The 20,997-nt window shown below is 41.0% G+C and overlaps 1 protein-coding gene across 1 annotated transcript in view; it reads right to left on the bottom strand.

The window, feature by feature from the left end:
- LOC122927916 (contactin-associated protein-like 4) overlaps nucleotides 1–20,997 on the bottom strand; it is a 468,829-nt gene that overhangs the window by 395,261 nt on the left and 52,571 nt on the right. The window contains exon 4 of the mRNA XM_044280254.1: nucleotides 4,245–4,438. Within this exon, the coding sequence (XP_044136189.1) occupies nucleotides 4,245–4,438 (194 nt within the window). The remainder of the gene's footprint in view (nucleotides 1–4,244; nucleotides 4,439–20,997) is intronic.

The raw sequence follows: 20,997 nt of genomic DNA, 5'->3' as shown, positions 1-20,997 counted from the left end.
TGTTTTTTGAGGTAAAGTACACTTGAACTTAGGGCCACCACCTCATCAGAGTGAATTTTTTTTCTCCCATAACCATACTTCCCCAATAGTGATTCCAACAACAGGGTTAGTTTAAACAATAGGAGGTAGCATAATCATCCTCCAGGGGAGGAGGCTTACCGGACTGAGGGCAGAGGTCGCGGGATCACCAGGCGTCCTCTACTGGAGTGAGCATGGCAGATCCATTTCCCAACACTGAAAGACTGGGGTCCGGCAAGCGGTGAGCGTGGGCTGGATGGCCGGCTTCATCGCAAATGCTGGCATCTCAGCCCCACTCTTATTCCCCCGAAGGAGAATCTCGCCTGGTGACGTCATAGATCCCACGCGATTTCCCTCTTCTGATGGAAAAAAACGCGAGCCTGGGGATGCCTGCACGCAGGTCTTACTCCAAGGGACAGGTAAGCCCCGGGAAACCCATCCCCTGCACCAGCCCTCCCACAGCGTGGGGAATGAAAAACCAGGCTGGGCAAAATGAAAATCCTCCTGGCACTGCAGGAGCGGCTCCTACATATCTCGAGGACAGGAAACAACGACTGGTTAGGTAAGGGGGAGGAGGCCTTTTAAATCATGTGCTCCTGCTTTGTTTCCTGTCCTGGGGGTGCGGACACTCTGCTGTCAGTGCCGTCGTGGAGGTGCAGGGGAAAAATTGGGATTCGCTACCACGAAACGCGAGGAAATTTGCATTTGTGTAGGTGACAGCAGTGACAGAGGAAGCCCTTTCTTTGTAACCCTTGCAGTTGCTATTGACCACAACAATAAAAGAGTTAAATGCCCAGGAATAAAGTTAGATCCAATAGTAGGCATTGCAGTGGGAGTCTAGCTGTATACTAGAGCTGGTACCCAGCGTCTATGGTGTTGGAACATCTGCTGTTAGCCCCCACCACAACATACAGTTATGTTATGTCATGTCACTGAAAGGGGTTTAAAGCTGTGTGTAAATTTGGGTCTACAGCAAGCAGATTCCAATTAAGTTTTTCTGCTTCATTGTAAGGGTACTTTCACACTTGCGGCAGAGGATTCCGGCAGGCAGTTCCGTAGCCGGAACTGCCTGCCGGATATGGCAAAACGTATGCAAACTAATGGCATTTGTCAGACGGATCCGGATCCGTCTGACAAATGCATTAAAATACCGGATCCGTCTCTCTGGTGTCATCCGTAAAAACGGATCCAGTATAATTTTCTTTGCATTTTTTTGGGGTCTGCACATGAGCAGACCAGAATGTCGGATCTGTTTTGACGGAACACTTAATGACAGATCCGGCATTCCGGCAAGTGTATTTTTGGCCGGAGAGAAAACTGTAGCATGCTGCAGTATTTTCTCTGTCCTGAAATGGCAAAAAGACTGAACTGAAGACATCCTGATGCATCCTGAACGGGTTGCTCTCCGATCAGAGTGCATTAGGATAAAAATGTTCAGTTCAGTTCTATTGAGCCCCTAGGACAGAAATCAATGCCGGAAAAGAATAACGCTAGTGTGAAAGTACCCTGAGGCCTCATGCACATGACTGTGCTCGGATGCGGACCCATTCACTTCAATGGGGCTGCAAAAGATGCGGATAGCACTCGTTTGCTGCGTTCCGTGGTCCGCAAAAATATATATAACCTGTCCTATTCTTGGCCTTTTGGCGGACAAGAATAGCCAGTTATATTAATCGCTTTCCAATTTGCGGAACACACACGGACGCCATCTGTGTTTTGCGGATCCGCAATTTGCGTACCACAAAACACACAATGGTCATGTGCATGAGGTCTAAACCAAGTAAAATAACCTTCTATACACAACACAGATTTGTCTACCAAAGTGTTCATAACCAAGGCTCACTGAGTTTTAAAATTAAATGCATATTCCATTAGTAACACTGTGTGATGTTTTATATTAAGGTATCACACCATGATGTAAATGAGATTGCAACGTCTATATATTGTTCCAGCTCTCCAGAGGGCAGCCGTCCTAAATAACTTGGATAAATTTGGTTTAAATAGCAATATCACAGTATCTCATTGCTCATTGGGGCTAATTTTACATATCTGAAAAAAAATCTACAGTTTTTCTTGATGCCTCTATAAACATGGTGCAGATATGATCATAATTCATACAGGAACCTGCCACCTGCCATGGTTTGTGCAATTTTTGTACTTTACAGCAATATTAAAAATGCCTGGGGAAAATGTTTGTATCCATACACAGTAGATGGAATCCTTCAGACCAAAGAGACCTGTCAATTACTTCCTTTTTATTTTTAACTACGTTACATTTTTCTCTGTCAGTACTGACTAGAAGTGCGCTAGAAAAGAAGGCAGACATTCCAAGAGCTGTTTTTTTTTGCTTTGTTTTTTTTTACTGTAAAATTGTCTATTGTATATTTGCAAATGGCATAAAAGTTAACACAAGGAACATAGGTAACGCAGACAGAACTGTATATAAGGCAACTGACAGTAATACATTAAAGGGGTTGTGAAGATCATATATATTGATGACCTATTGTTAGGATAGGTCATCAATATCAGATCAGCGGGGGTCCAACACCCGGCACCCCCAACGATCAGCTATTTGAAGAGGAGACTCACTTAGTGTAATGAAGAGGATGCAACACCCACATAGAGCGCCACCTCCACTTCAAATAGCTGATCAGCGGGTACTAGGTGTCGGACCCTTCGCCGATCTGATATTGATGACCTATCCTAATGATAGGCCATCAATTTGTATGACCTGCACAACCCCTATATTGAAATGGACAGTGATACATTTTCTTTACTAAATAAGCTAATGGAAGACTTTTCTCCATTTCTGAAGTTTCTGCTAGACATGTCACATGGGCAACAGAAGAGCCATGCTATTATATATTAAAGAAGGTGAAATAGCTGCTGAAGTGTATACATTTAATAATGATATGTACTGCCTGATTTATTTCCTTCTCTTACTGAAAGTACACTTATGATGTGACCACTGAGGTGAATGAGGTAGAACACTCCTAGTCTTGTGAGGTTGTTAGTACCTTATCGTCTTAAAGGGGTTGCTCCATGAAAAATATTCAGCTTTTTTCAAACTAGCGCCTGGATCTGAATACTTTTGTAAATGCATGTAATAAAAAATGTAGTATAGCTACTGAGTTATTCAGTAAAATGTATATGCATAGCATCATCTGCTGTTTGCTCTTTTCCTTAAGTTTTTTTCCACCTCACTGAGGTGGACACAACATGTCTAGTTCCATTCTTCAACTGCCACCAACTGTATCTACTTTTAGACAGTTCCAGGAGAAATAGCTGCAAAGGAAAGGACATATCCCGCGAGCTGTGGTAAATAGTGAGCTGTAGCAAAAAGTACGCAACTGTTGAGCTGCTAACCTGAAATAAATCTAGCAGAGCAATTGGAGCAATGCATGGGGATATCTCTGGATCCATGTGAGTTTTGGGACTGGTTCTTAGTTTGTTAGAAATAGATTGCCATGTACTATATGATGTCTGATTTTCAGTTTTATATTAATCATGGGAAACCCTCTGCCCACATTGGTGAAATGACCAGTGTTAACAAGGATATTTTATAGGCTTCATAAACATATGAAACATTTGCTTTGTAATGATTATTATGACTGATGTGTTGTGATTGTTCTTCTCCAACAACCTATATTGGGTTCATCGGGATTACTTACTAATAGATTAGTGAAGCATGAGCTGCTGTGTTGGCTATCAGAAACCAACTAAAACTGAGGGAAAAGAGCTACCACCAGTGTTAATAGAGCCTAACACAAATATGAAAATACATGTATTTATATTGATAGTAGTTCCATGCAGCTCCAGAAAACCAATGCATATTGTATAGAGCATACAATATGCATTGGTTTTCTGGAGCTGCATGGAACTATTTCAATATCTCTGTGCATATTGCCCTGAATTCATTGAATGACCAATATAAAATCATAAAAATACAATACCGTATACTGGTTGCATTTGTTTAGATCATAAAACAGATTCACATTAATATAAATTCTTTCCGTGGGTAAATTTTATGATCTCATGCTAAAGCAGTTCAAAATATAAGTATCATTTCATAGATATCAACAAAATAGTTGGCTGTGAAATGTATTAGCTCAGTCTGCTATTTCGCATGGAGACATGAAGAATATTAAATCATGAAACTGTATTGCAGTTGCTGGAAGTATTGGTTTGTTGAAATTTATATGAAGTTTATTGCTAAGAAAACTTACCCCAATGCCTTCCTCTTGATGATACTGCTTCCAGTTCCTGCCAGTGTCACTATACAGAAGCAGATAGCTTGTTACCCAGTCGGAACTTCCATATTTGCCTTGTGTTGCAATAGCTGTAATTTCAGTCCTTTGTCCTAGGTCAATCTGAAGCCATTGGTATTTATTAGATACACGAGGAGACCATCCTCCAGCTCCTGCAGAAAGTGAATAAGTAATATTAATGAAATGTGCAGGGTTCAAAGCTTGTTAAATTTCAGTTATGTTTAAGAATTATTCAAGAAAAATTTAGAATAATAGCATAGGTACAGGCTATTCAAAAAGTTAACTGTGGGTCAGATGTACCCACCCATGTTTTTCCATTTGGGAACCAGACTCCTTATAATCTTAATGTTACAGGGTAGGCAAATTAGCTCTTGGTAACCTCTGTCTCTAATGCTGCCCGGTGTAAGGCAGCTATCCTATAAGTCAATGATTGACCTTTTAAACAGGCTTTGAAACATGAGTTGGATAATAAACAAGCCAGCACCTCATCTTCAGACAGCTGTTTTGGGTGATTGCCCCTCATCAGTGAAGACCAGAGAGTACTGGTTTAACTGGGTGAGAGGCCTAGGTCAGGATTTGGGTGATACTATATGTTCTTATAGAGACCACCTAATTGGCATGAGGAGTCTTATAGTCCAGGCAATTCTCCTCTAGAATTCTGGGAAGAAGGTATGTAAATGAGTTTCTAGCAAGCTCTACCTCTGATATGCAAGGGTCCAACATCCAGCACCCCCACTTGATCAGCTTTTTGCAGAAGAAACCTCTCTCCATGCAATCGCTGCTTTCTGTTCATTACACTACTCGTTGTCTCGGAAATGAGTAATTGCAAGTACTTGCTCCATTTACTTGATTGGAGTGAGTACTTGTAATTACACTATGCCACCGCTACTGGGCAATGATGACGAAGCAGCGCTTTCATGGAGAACCGCCTCCCCTTCAAACAGCTGATCGGCAGGATGCTGGGTGTCATACCCCTGCCGATCAGATATTGATGACATACCTTGCATAGGTCATCAATATAAGCAAGTTGCATAACTTCATTAAGGTTAGAAATTCATTAACATGAAATAGATAAAAAAATACAGCAATATTTAACTGTATTTCTGCAAACTTCACTATTAAAGTGTAAGACCTGGGCTGCACTGTGACTTTTTGTAACACTACTGATTTTAACTATTGAGCTACAGATACAGTACATGAGATTGCATGCATTCCTTTTAAATGCAGCTGTCACACAATTAAAAATTAAAATAGCATCACAAGCATTCACAGTATGGCCCTTAAAATATTATTATTAGTAAAATACAATAAATATAAGTAAAAATCAGTGGATAGGATTGCAAATTATATTTTTGTTTATCTAATATGGACAGTCAAAGGCAATTAAACTTCTTTCTGAGTGTCTTTAGTGTTTCCTGAAGACAAAAGCTTATCCAGAGGCCCTTAAACTTCTAGCATACAGCCTTGTCAAAATGCTGTATATCACTTTGAAATAAACGTGCCAGGTGAGACGTTGCCATGCTGTTCTGCGGCTGTTGTGCCTGGAAGCCAAGAGCCACATTGATCCAGCACTCCTATCAGCTTTGCGGCCACAGGCCGATCAGTGGCTAACCCCTCAATTTGACAGTTGGTAAAGTGTTGTGTGACAGCGGTGCTAATCTGCTGAGCATACTGAAACAGGGCAAAATGACACACGTGCCATGCATGGCACGCATCCTGAACTTAGTCGTGCAGCAATTCATTTTCAAATACACCAGGGTCAAGGACATATTGTAGCAGGCCGGGAAAATGTCATTCTACAAATGAATGAGGCATAGATCTCGGAGGAATTCAACACTTGTGATGACCACATTTAACTGAATTTCCTTATGCCAGCCCAGACATATCCGCCACCACCCAGAACAAATATTGATCCCTGATAAATACAGCCACATAAAAGGCCTTTTCTGTCCATTGAATGCCTAATGTTTTGGGCCTCAGAGGAATTCAACACCTGTGACAACCATGTGTTTCAACTATTATCATTAGGGTTTTTTTCCAGAGGGGGGATTTTGTTAGCCATGTTTTTAATCCAATTTTATAATTTTAGTTCTTTTAAACATATGTATTTGACCTCTATTTGTTCTAGCCTTAAGGAAAATTGATATCTATTTACCGTCTAATAGACCTCCAGTCACATACTTACTTTTATGTACGGTGAATGAATAATTGTTGCGACCTCGGAGGAATTCTTCAACACCAGAGACAACCATGTGCTATCGAATTTCAACTATTATCATTAGTTTTTTTTTTTTTTTCAAGAGGGGGGTTTTTGTTAGCCATGTTTTTAATCCAATTTAATATTTTTAGTTCTTCTAAACATATGTATTTGACCTGTAGTTGTACTGGCCTGCAGTAAAATTTATATCCATTATCCGTGTAATATACCTCCAGCCACATAATCACTTGATTTTTTTTCTGTCCATGAATGCCTAATGTTTGGGGCCTGTAGTCCAGTGGCCTACAATAAATTTGTATCCATCGACCGCATAATGTACCTCGAGCCACATAATCAAAATTTTCTTCTATGTCTGGTGAATGTCTAATTTTTAAGGCCCGTACTCCTGTGGCCTAAAATAAAAAATTTCTAGGCTTCAACAGGGCACATTTCAGAGAATTTTCCTTTAAGGCGCATAAAAATGTCCCCTGATTAAAATACATATTTTTTGTTGGAATTTTTGTTATTGATTTCCCTCTAGTATGTCACTGTCCATGTTGTGGGAGTATTTGTACACTTCTACAAAGTATTTGGTGGCTGCAAATATAAGCTGAAGGTTTTTCAGGTTCGCCTGCCATTAAAGTGAATGGGGCCTGCCGCAAACTTGCGGTTCACTCGTGCGATCGTGTTCGCAAACTGTCCCGGACGATGTTTATCCATCACTTTGTGAGGCTTACATACAGTGGGGCAAAAAAGTATTTAGTCAGCCACCAATTGTGCAAGTTCTCCCACTTAAAAAAAGAGGCCTGTAATTTTCATCATAGGTATACCTCAACTATGAGAGACATAATGAGAAAAAAAACCCAGAAATCCCATTGTCTGATTTTTAAAGAATTTCTTTGCAAATTATGGTGGAAAATAAGTATTTGGTCAATAACAAAAGTTAATCTCAATACTTTGTTATATACCCTTTGTTGGCAATGACCGAGGGGAAACATTTTCTGTAGGTTTTCACACACTGTTGCTGGTATTTTGTCCCATTCCTCCATGCAGATCTCCTCTAGAGCAGTGATATGTTGGGGCTGTCGCTGGGCAACATGGACTTTCAACTCCCTCCAAAGGTTTTCTATGGGGTTGAGATCTGGAAACTGGCTAGGCCACTCCAGGACCTTGAAATGCTTCTTACGAAGCCACTCCTTCATTGATCGGGCGGTGTGTTTGTCATGCTGAAAGACCCAGCCACGTTTCATCTTCAATGCCCTTTCTGATGGAAGGAGGTTTTCCCTCAAACTCTCATAATACATGGCCCCATTCATTCTTTCCTTTACACAGATCAGTCGTCCTGGTCACTTTGCATAAAAACAGCCCCAAAACATGATGTTTCCACCCCCATGCTTCACAGTAGGTATGGTGTTCTTTGGATTCAACTCAGCATTCTTTCTCCTCCAAACATGACGAGTTGAGTTTTTACCAAAAAGTTCTACTTTGATTTCATCTGACCATATGACATTCTCCCAATCCTCTTCTGGATCAACCAGATGCTCTCTAGTAAACTTCTGACGGGCCCGGACATGTACTGGCTTAAACAGGGGGATCGTAGAGAGTCCCTGGCAGCGTAGTGTGTTACTGATGGTAGCCTTTGTTACTTTGGTCCCAGATCTCTGCAGGTCATTCACTAGGTCCCGCCGTGTGGTTCTGGGATTTCTGCTCACCATTCTTATCATTATTTTGACCCCATGAGATAAGATCTTGTGTGGAGCCCCAGATCGAGGGAGATTATTAGTGGTCTTGTATGTCTTCCATTTTCTTATAATTACTCCAACAGTTGATTTCTTCATACCAAGCTGCTTGCCCATTGCAGATTCAGTCTTCCTGGCCTGGTGCAGGTCTACAATATTGTTTCTGGTGTCCTTCGACAGCTCTTTGGTCTTGGCCATAGTGGAGTTTGGAGTGTGACTGAGGTTGTGGACAGGTGTCTATTATACTGATAACAAGTTCAAACAGGTGCAATTAATACAGGTAACTAGTGGAGGACAGAGGAGCCTCTAAAAAAGAAGTTACAGGTCTGTGAGAGCCAGAAATCTTGCTTGTTTGTAGGTGACCAAATACTTATTTTACAGAGGATATTACCAATTAATTCATTAGAAATCATACAATGTGATTTCCCGTTGCCGGAACTGCTGCCGGATCTGGAAATCTGTATGCAAACGAATTTCATTTGTAGATGGATCTGGATGCGGAACCGTGTAACAAATGCATTGAAATTCCGGATCCGTTTCTCCGGTGTCATCTGGAAAAACTGATCCAATATTTTTTGTTTTGCATTTTTAAAGGTCTGCGTATGTGCAGACCGGGAAACCGGCTCCGTTTTTCCATAACACTAGGTACCGGATCTGGAATTAATAGATTTCAATGGAAATTAATGCCAGATCTGGCGTTCCGGCAAGTGTTCCGGAATTTTGTCTGGAGAAAAGCATGCTGCAGTATTTTCTCCGGCCAAATACTGTACGAGGGATTAAAGTGAAGACATCCTGATGCATACTGAATGGAATGCTTTCCATTTAGAATGCTTTAGGATAAAACTGAAGCATGTTTTTTTTTCGGTATTGAGCACCTAGGACGAAACTCAATACCGGAAAAGAATAACGCTAGTGTAAAAGTACCCTAATGCATTTTTTCCAGTAACAAAGCAAGGGTTAACAGCCAAACAAAACTCAATATTTATTGCCTTGATTCTGTAGTTTATAGAAACACCTCATATGTGGTCGCAAACTTCTGTATGTGCACATGGCAGGGCGCAGAAGGAAAGGAACGCCATACGGTTTTTGGAAGGCATAGTTCACTGGGTTAATTTTAAGCTGCCATGTCACATTTGAAGACCCCCTGATGCACCCCTTGAGTAGAAACTCCAAAAAAGTGTCCTCATTTTACCCTCAAGGTATTCAAAACAGATTTTACTAACTTTGTTAAAGGGATTCTGTCACCAGATTTAACCCTATTAATCTAGCTGACATTAGCGATGTGCTAATGTCAGCTAAACCTAACTAGCTTATTCCTACTTTTATCTATGTCCCCGTTACGCCAGAAATCTAACTTTTATAATATGCTAATTAGCTTCTAGGAGCGGGGGGGGGGGGGGGGGTTGTTCCTGCTACTAGGGGCTCCGTTCTCCCACCTTTGTCGCCTCTCTTCAAGTCCAGATTGACAGGGCCAGGCAGCGCTCGCATCTGTCTGCCAGCCCTGTGCTCTGGTAAAATCTCGCGCCGTTCAGTATTTGGCGCAGGCCCGGTGAGGAAGCTGGCAGCCTGCGAGCATCTTTTACTCATCGCACCTGTGCTGAATGCTAAATGGCGTGTGATTTCACCAGAGCACAAGGCTGGCAGACAGATGCAAGCACTGCCTGACCCTGTCAATCAGGACTTGGAGGGAGGCGACAAAGGTGGGAGAACGGAGCTTCTAGGAGCAGGAACAACTCGCCCCCCCTGCTCCTAGAGGCTAATTAGCATATTATAAAGGTTAGATTTCTGGAGTAATGGGGACATAGATAAAAGTAGGAATAGGATAGTTGGGTTTAGCCAATATTAGCACATCGCTAAAGTCAGCTAGCTTAATAGGGTTAAAGCTGGTGATAGAAACCCTTTAACCCTTTAGATCAGGCATTGCTCAACCTGCACCCTCCAGCTGTTGTAAAACTACAACTCCCACAATGCCCTGCTGTAGGCTCATAGCTGTAGGCTGTTCAGGCATGCTGGGAGTTGTAGTTTTGCAACAGCTGGAGGGCTGCAGGTTGAGCATGCCTGCTTTAGATGCTCCACAAGAATTAATGTAAAATGGAGATGAAATTCTGAATTTCACTTTTTTGGATGATTTTCCATTTAACTTTTTTTTTCCAATAACAAAGCAAGGGTTAACAGCCAAACAAAACTCAATATTTATTGCACTGATTCTGTAGTTTACAGAAACACCCCATATGTTGTCGTAACTGCTGTATGGGCACACGGCAGTGCGCAAAAGGGAAGGAACGCCATATGGTTTCTGGAAGGCAGATTTTGCTGGACTGGTTTTTGACACTATGAAGCCCCCCTGATGCACCCCTAGAGTAGAAACTCCCAAAAAGTCACCCCATTTTGAAAACTACAGGATAACGTGGCAGTTTTGTTGGTATTATTTTAGGGTACAAATGATTTTTGGTTGCTCTATATTACACTTTTTTTGAGGCAAGGTAACAAAAAATTGCTGTTTTGCCACAGTTTTTATTTATTGTTATTTACAACATTCATCTGACAGGTTAGATCATGTGCTAATTTTATAGAGCAGGTTGTTATGAACGTGTTTTGGTTGTTTGTTAAAATTTTACATAATAAAGCATTTTTGAAAAAAATATATATTTTAGTGTTTGCACATTCTGAAAGTCGTAGTGTTTTTTTTAATTTTCTATGAGACTATCTTATGTAGGGGCTCATTTTTGTGCATATGACTTTTTGATCACTTTGTATTACACATTTTTGTGATGCAAGGTGACAAAAAAATTGCTTTTTTGACACACTTTTTTTTTACGGTGTTCACCTTAGGGGTTAGGTTATGTGATATTTTTATACAGCAGGTTCTTACGGATGCGTCAATATCTAATATGTAAACTTTTTTAATTTATTTTAGTTTTACACAATAATATTTTTGAAACAAAAAAAAATATTTTAGTGTCTCAATAGTCTGAGAGACATATTTTTATTCTTTTTTTTCTGGGCGATTGTCTTAGGTAGGGTATCATTTTTTGCGGGATGAGATGACAGTTTGATTGGCCTATTTTGGAGTGCATATGACTTTTTGATCACTTGCTATTATACTTTTTGTGATTTAAGGTGTCCAAAAATGGCTTTTTTTTTACGGTGTTCATCTGAGGGGTTAGGTCATGTGATATTTTTGAATAGCCGGTCGTTACAGACATGGCAATACCTAATATGTCTACTTTTATATTTATTTAAGTTTTATACAATAATATCATTTTTGAAACAAAAAATATCATGTTTTAGTGTCTCCATATTCTGAGAGCCATAGTTTTTTTTATTTTTTATGTTTTGGGCGATTGTCTTGGGTAGGGTATATTTTTGGTGGTATGAGATGACAGTTTGAATGGCACTATTTTGGGGTGCATATGACTTTTTGATTGCTTGCTATTACACTTTATGTAATGTAAGTTTTTTTTTTTACTTAAGTTTGACACAATAACAGCATTTTTTAAACCCCAAAAAATGTTTAGTGTCTCCACATTATGAGAGCCATATTTATTTATTTTTTTGGCGATTGTCTTGGGTAGTGGCTCATTTTTTGCGGGCTTAGATGACAGTTACATTGGTACTATTTTGGGGTGCATATGCCTTTTTGCACTTTTAGTGATGTAAGTTGACAAAAAAAAAGTATTTTATTTTATTTTTTGGATGGTGTCCACCTGAGGGGTTATGTGATTTTTATAGAGCCGGTCGATACGTACGCGGCAATATATTATATTTTTAAGTGATATCTAGGGCTGCCTTCCCTGCCATCAGGTTCCTGTCACAGCAGAGCAGGGACCCGATGGCTGCTTCCTCCCTGAATGGACATCTCACATGCCGCGGTTAGCGCTGACCGCGGCACATGAAGGGTTAATGCACCGACATCAGTGATCCTGCCCTGGTCCTTAAGTCACAGACATCTGCGCCGTACATGTACGGCGCGGGTCCTTAAGGGGTTAAAAAAGGGAAATCAGGTACACATAAACTGTACATTTTATCTTCAGCGCTGATATTTTATGTACAGTACTGTTTGCTTACTCCTGTCTTACTGGATATAGAATTGGGTTGTATAAAGCTGCCAGCTATCTGTCACTGGTAATGTGGAAATAGAAGGAAAGGAATGCTTAGATTTAGTGTATGTAGTCAATCAGATTTATGTCAATAACATCAGCTGTTATAGTAAAACTAGGCATCGGACCAATTTGTGGAAAAATGAGAAATTCTCTTTTGGCTAGATTCACCTTAAAACTGCAATGCACAATCCATGAAGATATTGTCAAGAGACAGATTGAGTATAAGGTATTATTAGGCTTAGTGGGTCATATTCTGAGCTCTGCTAGCATTACTGGCAGGCAATATATATATTTTTAGAAGTAAGATTGGTATGCAGTATATATGACAGTGGGATAGTAAAGTAAGATCTGCTCTTGTATATCTCATAACTTATATGAAATTTGTTCAATGAACAGTAGACAGCATCTCCAAAATAGCATGTCTTGAGGGGTTTGTTGTTGGTTGGTACCTAACAAAATTGGCCAAAGGAAGGATAACAGTTGAACCCCTAACAGGGTCATTCATGCCCAAGGCTCATTCATAAGCCATTAGTAGCAGAGGCTAGTTCCCAAAGAACTACAGTAGTAAAGATTGCTGAAAAAGTTAATTTTGGGTAAGATAGAAAGACGTGAACATCCACAGTGCACTGCAGTTTACTGTGTATGGAGCTGCATAGCCACAAACCAAAGTCCACAGTCAGACCAAACAGACATGTGAGCACCAGAAGTGGACAAAGGAGAGATGGAAGAAGGTGGCTTAGTCTTAAGAATCATTTTCATCTTCTAGATACAGTATGAGGAGTAAAGTAGTTCAGAGTGTTGACTTGGCCTCCAAATTCCCCAGGGCCTCATGATATTCTTGAAAAAAACAAATCTGATTCATGGAGGACACACCTCGCAAATTACAGGACGCAAACAAACTGCAAATAGTGTCTTGGTGTCAGATAGCACAGGACACCTTTATAGGTTCCTGTCTTGTGAAGTCCATGTCCTATGCAATACTACGCAGATAGCTTTCATCCTATGGTTGATAAGTGTGCATACGTAGATATTGTATGTGCTGTGTGTCGGCAAGCATTATCCTAATAAATGCCAGGTGGAAGTCCTGTCATGACAGTGACAGTGGGTTATTTTTTTGTCAATGAACATACATTGGGTATATATTATATTCCCAATGCACATATTATATTTTGCATTGCGAATGTTGCTTAGACTAATGGATATAACGTGCAATGTTTCAGTAATGGGATACTTAAAGTGGTTGTCTCACCTCAGACATTGGGAGCATGCTGCTAAGATATGCTCCCAATGTCTGATAGGTGTGGGTCATCAGTATTAAAATATCGGAAACCGACCTTCATGTCTAGAACTTGGAAGTGGAACCAAATTCCTATCTAACTAGGTCAAACATACAGTGTATATAGAGTTAGAGTTCTACCTGTGTTTTCTCTGTATTTCTGCATTTGGGTATTGCAATTGCCAATGAAAAAAAAACTGGCACATTTTTAATTGTACATCTGCCCTACAGTATGTTATTAAACTGACTGCCTGCAGTGACCAATAGAGGGAGCTCAGTGCATATTCATTTCTACAGAAATCATTGACCCAGTGACATCTGTAAATCCCTGTGACCTAAGCTCCCTCTAGTGGTGGCTGCATGAAAATGAAGTGGATTTATATTGGGAAACAGGAGGAGTTCAGCGACAAACCTCCTCACACCCTGGGCACATTGCAGTCACGTGGTCTGCTTCAATGGTAGGTAACCCCCTGGGAGACTTGGAAATTCAAAGACGTGAGAATTATATTACCCATTAATATCCAACACAAAATCTGTGAAAGATATTTTTAAAAAACTGAGTGAGTTTCTTTGTCTAGACCTTCATAATAATTGTACAGTAGTAGTTCATATCAGTACGGTGTATAGTGCACCGAGATTAACGTTATAATGTACGTGTCAACAAGGCACAGAACTGGCAGACAAAGATGGCTCCACACGCTACTGTTAATCATGGCAGTAGGCGCTACTCAATACTGCAGAAGTACAGTATCAATGACCCTAGCTGGTTCTGTGGAGGAGATTTATCGTGAGGTGAATTTTTGAAGTCAGTTTTGCTTGAATCTGCGTTAACACAATTTGTGCCAAATTTATAAAATGTTGCATGTTATTTGATAACTTTTATACATGTTCAACGATTTCCAGAGATGTTACTCCAGTTTTTTCCCCAGATTCCATTACTGAATTCAAAGTGTCATTTTTTTGTGACTTTTTGAAAAGTCATAGCTAACTATACCCCCTACCCCCGCTTTTTAAGAGTGGCAAAAGTGTCATAAACATCCCAAAAAGTTGTGCAGGCCAAAATGTGCAACTCTTTTGCAGCAGAAAACTGCCATACAGGGCTCGATGATTATACAGTGTACATATACGGTATGTATACAGATAGAGAGATATGTTTGTGTGATTCAAAGGGCATGGCTATAGCGGAAAGTAGACTAAGGCCGCATTCACACATACGTGGTTGCTATGATGCCGCACGCTTCGCGCCACCGCTGCTGTACAGTAATACACTCGTATACGTGGTACATGAAAATCCACGTATGTGGGAATGCGGCCTAAAATGTAAGTATGAAGCATGCCACACATTTTCTTACCCCTGTAGGCCCACCTGATTTAAAAGGGCTGTGCACATCTATGGCTTGTACAGTATGTATGGCATGATGGATGTGCGATGTGTAGGTGGAATGGGAAGTATTTAGTTATTATACTCTTAAAGCAGCACAGCACCAGCTGAAAATGCAGCCCTGATTCAAAAATCTAAATCTAACTTCATTTGATTTAACTATCTAAGAGGTTTACTTTGTTTGATGTATAGGCTTTCATGTACAGGACATCAGGGCAGTGCATAATGACACATAGACATAGTCCCTTATTTATCTGTCATGAGATGAATGAGAATCTTAGATGAAGGAGCCCCTTACAGTCTAAATGTATATTCTTAGGCAATTTCTTACTGACACTGAGAAGATCTTTTGATCTGTCTAAAGTAGGACTTCAGAATAAATTAGAGGCGCTGAATAATGCTCAGTTACCTTGCTTAACCTTGAATCTTGAGAAATTCATTCAAAAGCTTCATTTTCAGTTATATGCAATTTGTGTAATTGATGTAAATGGTGTGGCCTTGCTGAGTTCATGTACATGATCTATGTGATTAGACACTGATTAACAGCTTATATGTACACTACTGTACATAAGTAATGTCGGTAACACTGTAAATACATTCGGGGAGATTTATCAAATCGGATTCCATCTTTCATTTTTCACAGCTCCTTTAGAGATGAAAAGTGGAATCTGATAGGTTGCTATGGGCAACTAAGCCAGTTCTACTTTACACCAGTTTGATAAATCTCCCCCACATTGAAGTGGCAGTGCACATGTGTACCACTGCTCCTCCTCGTGGTGGTTGAGCAGCGAAAAGGAACAGGGTTCTTTGGACCCCATTTTAGTGATCAGTTAGGGACCCATTGGTAGGGTTGCTGCCTTTTCCAACAAAAAATACCGGCCAAGTTAAACCATACCCCAAAGGGGGTGTGGCTGTGGGTGTGTGGCTTAACATGAGGTCATAATGTGGCTCCCAGTATTAATAGTGGCCACATTAGTGCCCCCAGTAATTCCTCTATTAGTGCCCCCCAGTAATAGTTGTGCCCCCAGAATTAATAATGCCTCCATTAGTGCTCCCAGTAATAGTAATAGCTCCATTAGTGCCCCAAGTAATAGTAATGCCCCTATTAGTGCCCCCAGTAATAGTAATGCCTCCATTAGTGCCCCCAGTAATAGTAATGCCCCCATTAGTGCCCCCAGTAATAATAATGCCTCCATTAGTGCCCCCAGTGATATAAATGTCCCCATTTAGTGCCCCCCAGAAATAGGTAATGCCCCTAGTAGTGCCCCCAGTAATAGTAATGCCTCCATTAGTGCCCCCAGTAATAGTATTTCCTCCATTAGTGCCCCCTAGTAATAGTAATATCCCTATTAGTGCCCCCTCCAGTAATAGTAATGCCTCTATTAGTGCTCCCAGAATTACTGATGCCCCTTCTCTTCTCTGTGCCAAAAAAAAGCACTCACCTCCTCCATTTGCTCGGGCCGGCAGTGAACACTCGGTGCTGACTGGAAGCTCAGGTCAGGACATGCGGTCCAGTGTGATAACGTCTCGCAGGTCCCTGTCCTGCACATCCAGTGAGCAGAGAGTGTTCACTGTGGTGCGATCAAATGGGGAATGTGAGTGTTTATTTATTTTCTTCTTAACACAAGTGTGTGCGTGTGTGTGTGTGGGGGGGGGTAAAAGCTGTTCTGATGAGCGATACACAAAGGATTGTAAAATACCGGCAAATAATATTGCTTATAGAAAGAAATTCCTGTCATCGGCAATAAATTACCATCCAGGGTGGCAACCCTCAGATCAGACCAAACCCCAATCCTCATCAGATCCCACAGTCAGAACCGCAACCTCCATCAGCCTCACATCAGACGCCCCCCCCCCCATCCACAAATGAGACCTAAAAAAATAAAAATATCTCTTCTGCGTTGTGCGACGCTACCCCTCGCCGTTCCCTGGTCTTTTTCTGTTCCGTGCTGCACTGTGAATGGACGTTGCCTGGAAGAAGACCAAGGAGAGGCGAGTACAGCTTGTGCAGCTCTAGACTTATTGTTCCCCGCACTTCCTGCATACTGATGACCGCTTACATAATGGAAGTGGTCATTAGAAGTTGCTCTATAAGACTCAATATTATTTTTTTCACCACTTTTGGTGGGTGTAAAAAAATCTTATAGGGAGAAAATAAATAAGATCGCCTACATATTTCCTCAAAAAAATAAAAAATACAGGCAGGTGGCAAGCCTATCCGGTGGTTGGATACCAGCGATCATGCATTGATAACCTGTCCTGTGATAAACTGTTTTCATGGGATAAACCCAACAATACATACAATGCAATACACTACAGTATAAGAGACTATTGGTGAGTTGCTCATATGTACAATTACCTTTTGGTATTTCATCCATGGAGCTACTTTTAAGTACAATGATTTACAAGCTAAATATGACTGTCTAATTCTTTAGAGAGTAAACCCAGCTGTGATTCTGAAAGAAATGTAGAAAATGCTTCCACCTGAGCAAGTGGTCTGACTGTTTTGTAAACTGGACCACCACTGTCCTGGTTGTGCCTCCCCTCATGCCTTTTAGGGGCTATTTACACCTAATTTATTTACGTGTAATTTTGATGCGGACAGCCATGCCAAAATTTCACCGAAATCCCGCTGCATCCTATCTGCCTCTTATTCATTTCAATAGGAGGCAGTGCTGAAGATCGTGGAATGTCAGTGTGGGTGTCCGTGCCAGTGTGGCAGCCATTGTAGATAGAGCAACATTTCAGCTCTTTCAGTCTACTATCACATCTGCGTTTTTGCTGGATCCGGCAGGGATCAGCAAAAATGCTTCCATCTAGTTAATACATCCATCTGCATCCGTTATGAACAGATCCAGTTGTATTAGCTCTAAAATACCCATGACAGATCCGTCATGAACTCCATTGTAAGTCAATGAGTGACGGATCTGTTTTATTTTGTGTCAGAGAAAATGGATCCGTCAGCAATGACTTACATTGTGAATCATGAGGGATCCGTCTTGCTCCGCATCCCATGACGCACTCAAAAACGCTGCTTGCAGTACTTTTGTGTGCGTCATGGAAACACAATGAAATGGAACGGAATGCATTCTGATGCACTCTGTTCCCTTCAGTTCAGTTTTATCCTCGTTGACAATGAACGGGGACAAAACTGAGCGTTTTCCTCCGCTATTGAGATCCTATGACGGATGTCAAGAGCAGAAAGGGAAAGCGCAGATGAGAAAGTAGCCTCGTTTACCTAAATGCCACTAAGTAGATCTTTCAACATATTTTAGGTAATTAAAAGGTCACACCAATCACAGACTATGTTAATACCCAAAGAACAGTAAATCATGATGACATTCGCAGACCAAAAACGCTTAAAGATATTTGATATGCTTTTTAAGAGTGAAACACAGGTTTAATATATTTTAGCTTTCCACCAAGTATACTTCGAACACATAAAGGAAAAATTGAGGAAAAAGCGGCACTCACCGAATCTTCACAAAACGTAGCTTTATTGTAGGTTAAAACACAGCAGGTGCGGGTCACAAATACAGAAAAAAAAGGCAATTCCATGCACATAGGGACACATATTCAGATTGGAAGAAAGACGCATGTAGCTTGCCAATTTATTAACTGCAAATCAACCTATGTAGTTTATGTGATCTACTGTCCCTGTGAGATTTTGTTGGTAAACAGGTCCTTCTAAAAAAATTAGCATATTGTGATAAAGTTCATTATTTTCTGTAATGTACTGATAAACATTAGACTTTCATATATTTTAGATTCATTACACACAACTGAAGTAGTTCAAGCCTTTTATTGTTTTAATATTGATGATTTTGGCATACAGCTCATGAAAACCCAAATTTCCTATCTAAAAAAATTAGCATATTTCATCCGACCAATAAAAGAAAAGTGTTTTTAATACAAAAAAAGTCAACCTTCAAATATTTATGTTCAGTTATGCACTCAATACTTGGTCGGGAATCCTTTTGCAGAAATCACTGCTTCAATGCGGCGTGGCATGGAGGCAATCAGCCTGTGGCACTGCTGAGGTGTTATGGAGGCCCAGGATGCTTCGATAGCGGCCTTAAGCTCATCCAGAGTGTTGGGTCTGGCGTCTCTCAACTTTCTCTTCCCAATATCCCACAGATTCTCTATGGGGTTCAGGTCAGGAGAGTTGGCAGGCCAATTGAGCACAGTAATACCATGGTCAGTAAACCATTGATCAGTGGTTTTGGCACTGTGAGCAGGTGCCAGGTCGTGCTGAAAAATGAAATCTTCATCTCCATAAAGCTTTTCAGCAGATGGAAGCATGAAGTGCTCCAAAATCTCCTGATAGCTAGCTGCATTGACCCTGCCCTTGATAAAACACAGTGGACCAACACCAGCAGCTGACATGGCACCCCAGACCATCACTGACTGTGGGTACTTGACACTGGACTTCAGGCATTTTGGCATTTCCCTCACCCCAGTCTTCCTCCAGACTCTGGCACCTTGATTTCCGAATGACATGCAAAATTTCCTTTATCCGAAAAAAGTACTTTGGACCACTGAGCAACAGTCCAGTGCTGCTTCTCTGTAGCCCAGGTCAGGCGCTTCTGCCGCTGTTTCTGGTTCAAAAGTGGCTTGACCTGGGGAATGCGGCACCTGTAGCCCATTTCCTGCACACGCCTGTACACGGTGGCTCTGGATGTTTCTACTCCAGACTCAGTCCACTGCTTCCGCAGGTCCCCCAAGGTCTGGAATCGGTCCTTCTCCACAATCTTCCTCAGGGTCCGGTCACCTCTTCTCGTTGTGCAGCGTTTTCTGCCACACTTTTTCCTTCCCACAGACTTCCCACTCAGGTGGCTTGATACAGCACTCTGGGAACAGCCTATTCGTTCAGAAATTTCTTTCTGTGTCTTACCCTCTTGCTTGAGGGTGTCAATGATGGCCTTCTGGACAGCAGTCAGGTCACCAGTCTTACCCATGATTGCGGTTTTGAGTAATGAACCAGGCTGGGAGTTTTTAAAAGCCTCAGGAATCTTTTGCAGGTGTTTAGAGTTAATTAGTTGATTCAGATGATTAGGTTAATAGCTCGTTTAGAGAACCTTTTCATGATATGCTAATTTTTTGAGATAGGAATTTGGGGTTTTCATGAGCTGTATGCCAAAATCATCAATATTAAAACAATAAAAGGCTTGAACTACTTCAGTTGAGTGCAATGAATCTAAAATACATGAAAGTCTAATGTTTATCAGTACATTACAGAAAATAATGAACTTTATCACAATATGCTAATTTTTTTAGAAGGACCTGTATGTGCGGTTTAGAGAACATAAGAGATCGATTGCAACAGGTACCGGAGCCATGCGCCTCATAGAACATGTTAATGAAGTGCATCGAGGTAACAAAGAAGTGTTAAAATGTGCAAGCATCGAAGGAGTCAATTTACCTGTGTGAGGTGGAGACAGGAAACGCATTCTATTGCAGAAAGAGGCCGAATGGATCATCAAAACCGATGCCATAGGTTTTAATGACAGACTTGACCTTGCTGTCTTTGTTAGATTTTTATCATTTTAATGTTCTCTTTATTTACAGAGGTGATCCGTATGCATGATTGACTCACCTGTCTGGCTGTGACGTGTTTTAGAGGAGACAGGTATTTACGGAGCTCCTCCACCACGTCACAGTGGGCTTGGCAAAGCGCGATCTTAGCGCAAAACGGCTGTTGCCTTACTTTGCTGCATTTAAGACCCGCACCTGCTGTGTTTTAACCTACAATAAAGCTACGTTTTGTGAAGATTCGGTGAGTGACGCTTTTTCCTCTATTTTTCATTTATGCGATTATTCGACTGTTGCTCTAGCAGAGCACCACCGATTTCACTGCATGTTCCCTGGAAGAGAGTGTTACTGACATTATATTATGCTCAGTAGTGCCGGCTGTTATTTCTTCTATACTTCTGATACTTCAAACACATACTAAAAGACTAAAGCTGACCTAACTAAGCCTTGCGAAAATATAGTAGACATTTTTTTTTCATATGA

This window comes from Bufo gargarizans, chromosome 1 (genome assembly GCF_014858855.1).
Source record: "Bufo gargarizans isolate SCDJY-AF-19 chromosome 1, ASM1485885v1, whole genome shotgun sequence".
NCBI classification, from domain to species: domain Eukaryota; kingdom Metazoa; phylum Chordata; class Amphibia; order Anura; family Bufonidae; genus Bufo; species Bufo gargarizans.
This window is presented reverse-complemented; position numbering and strand designations above follow the sequence as displayed.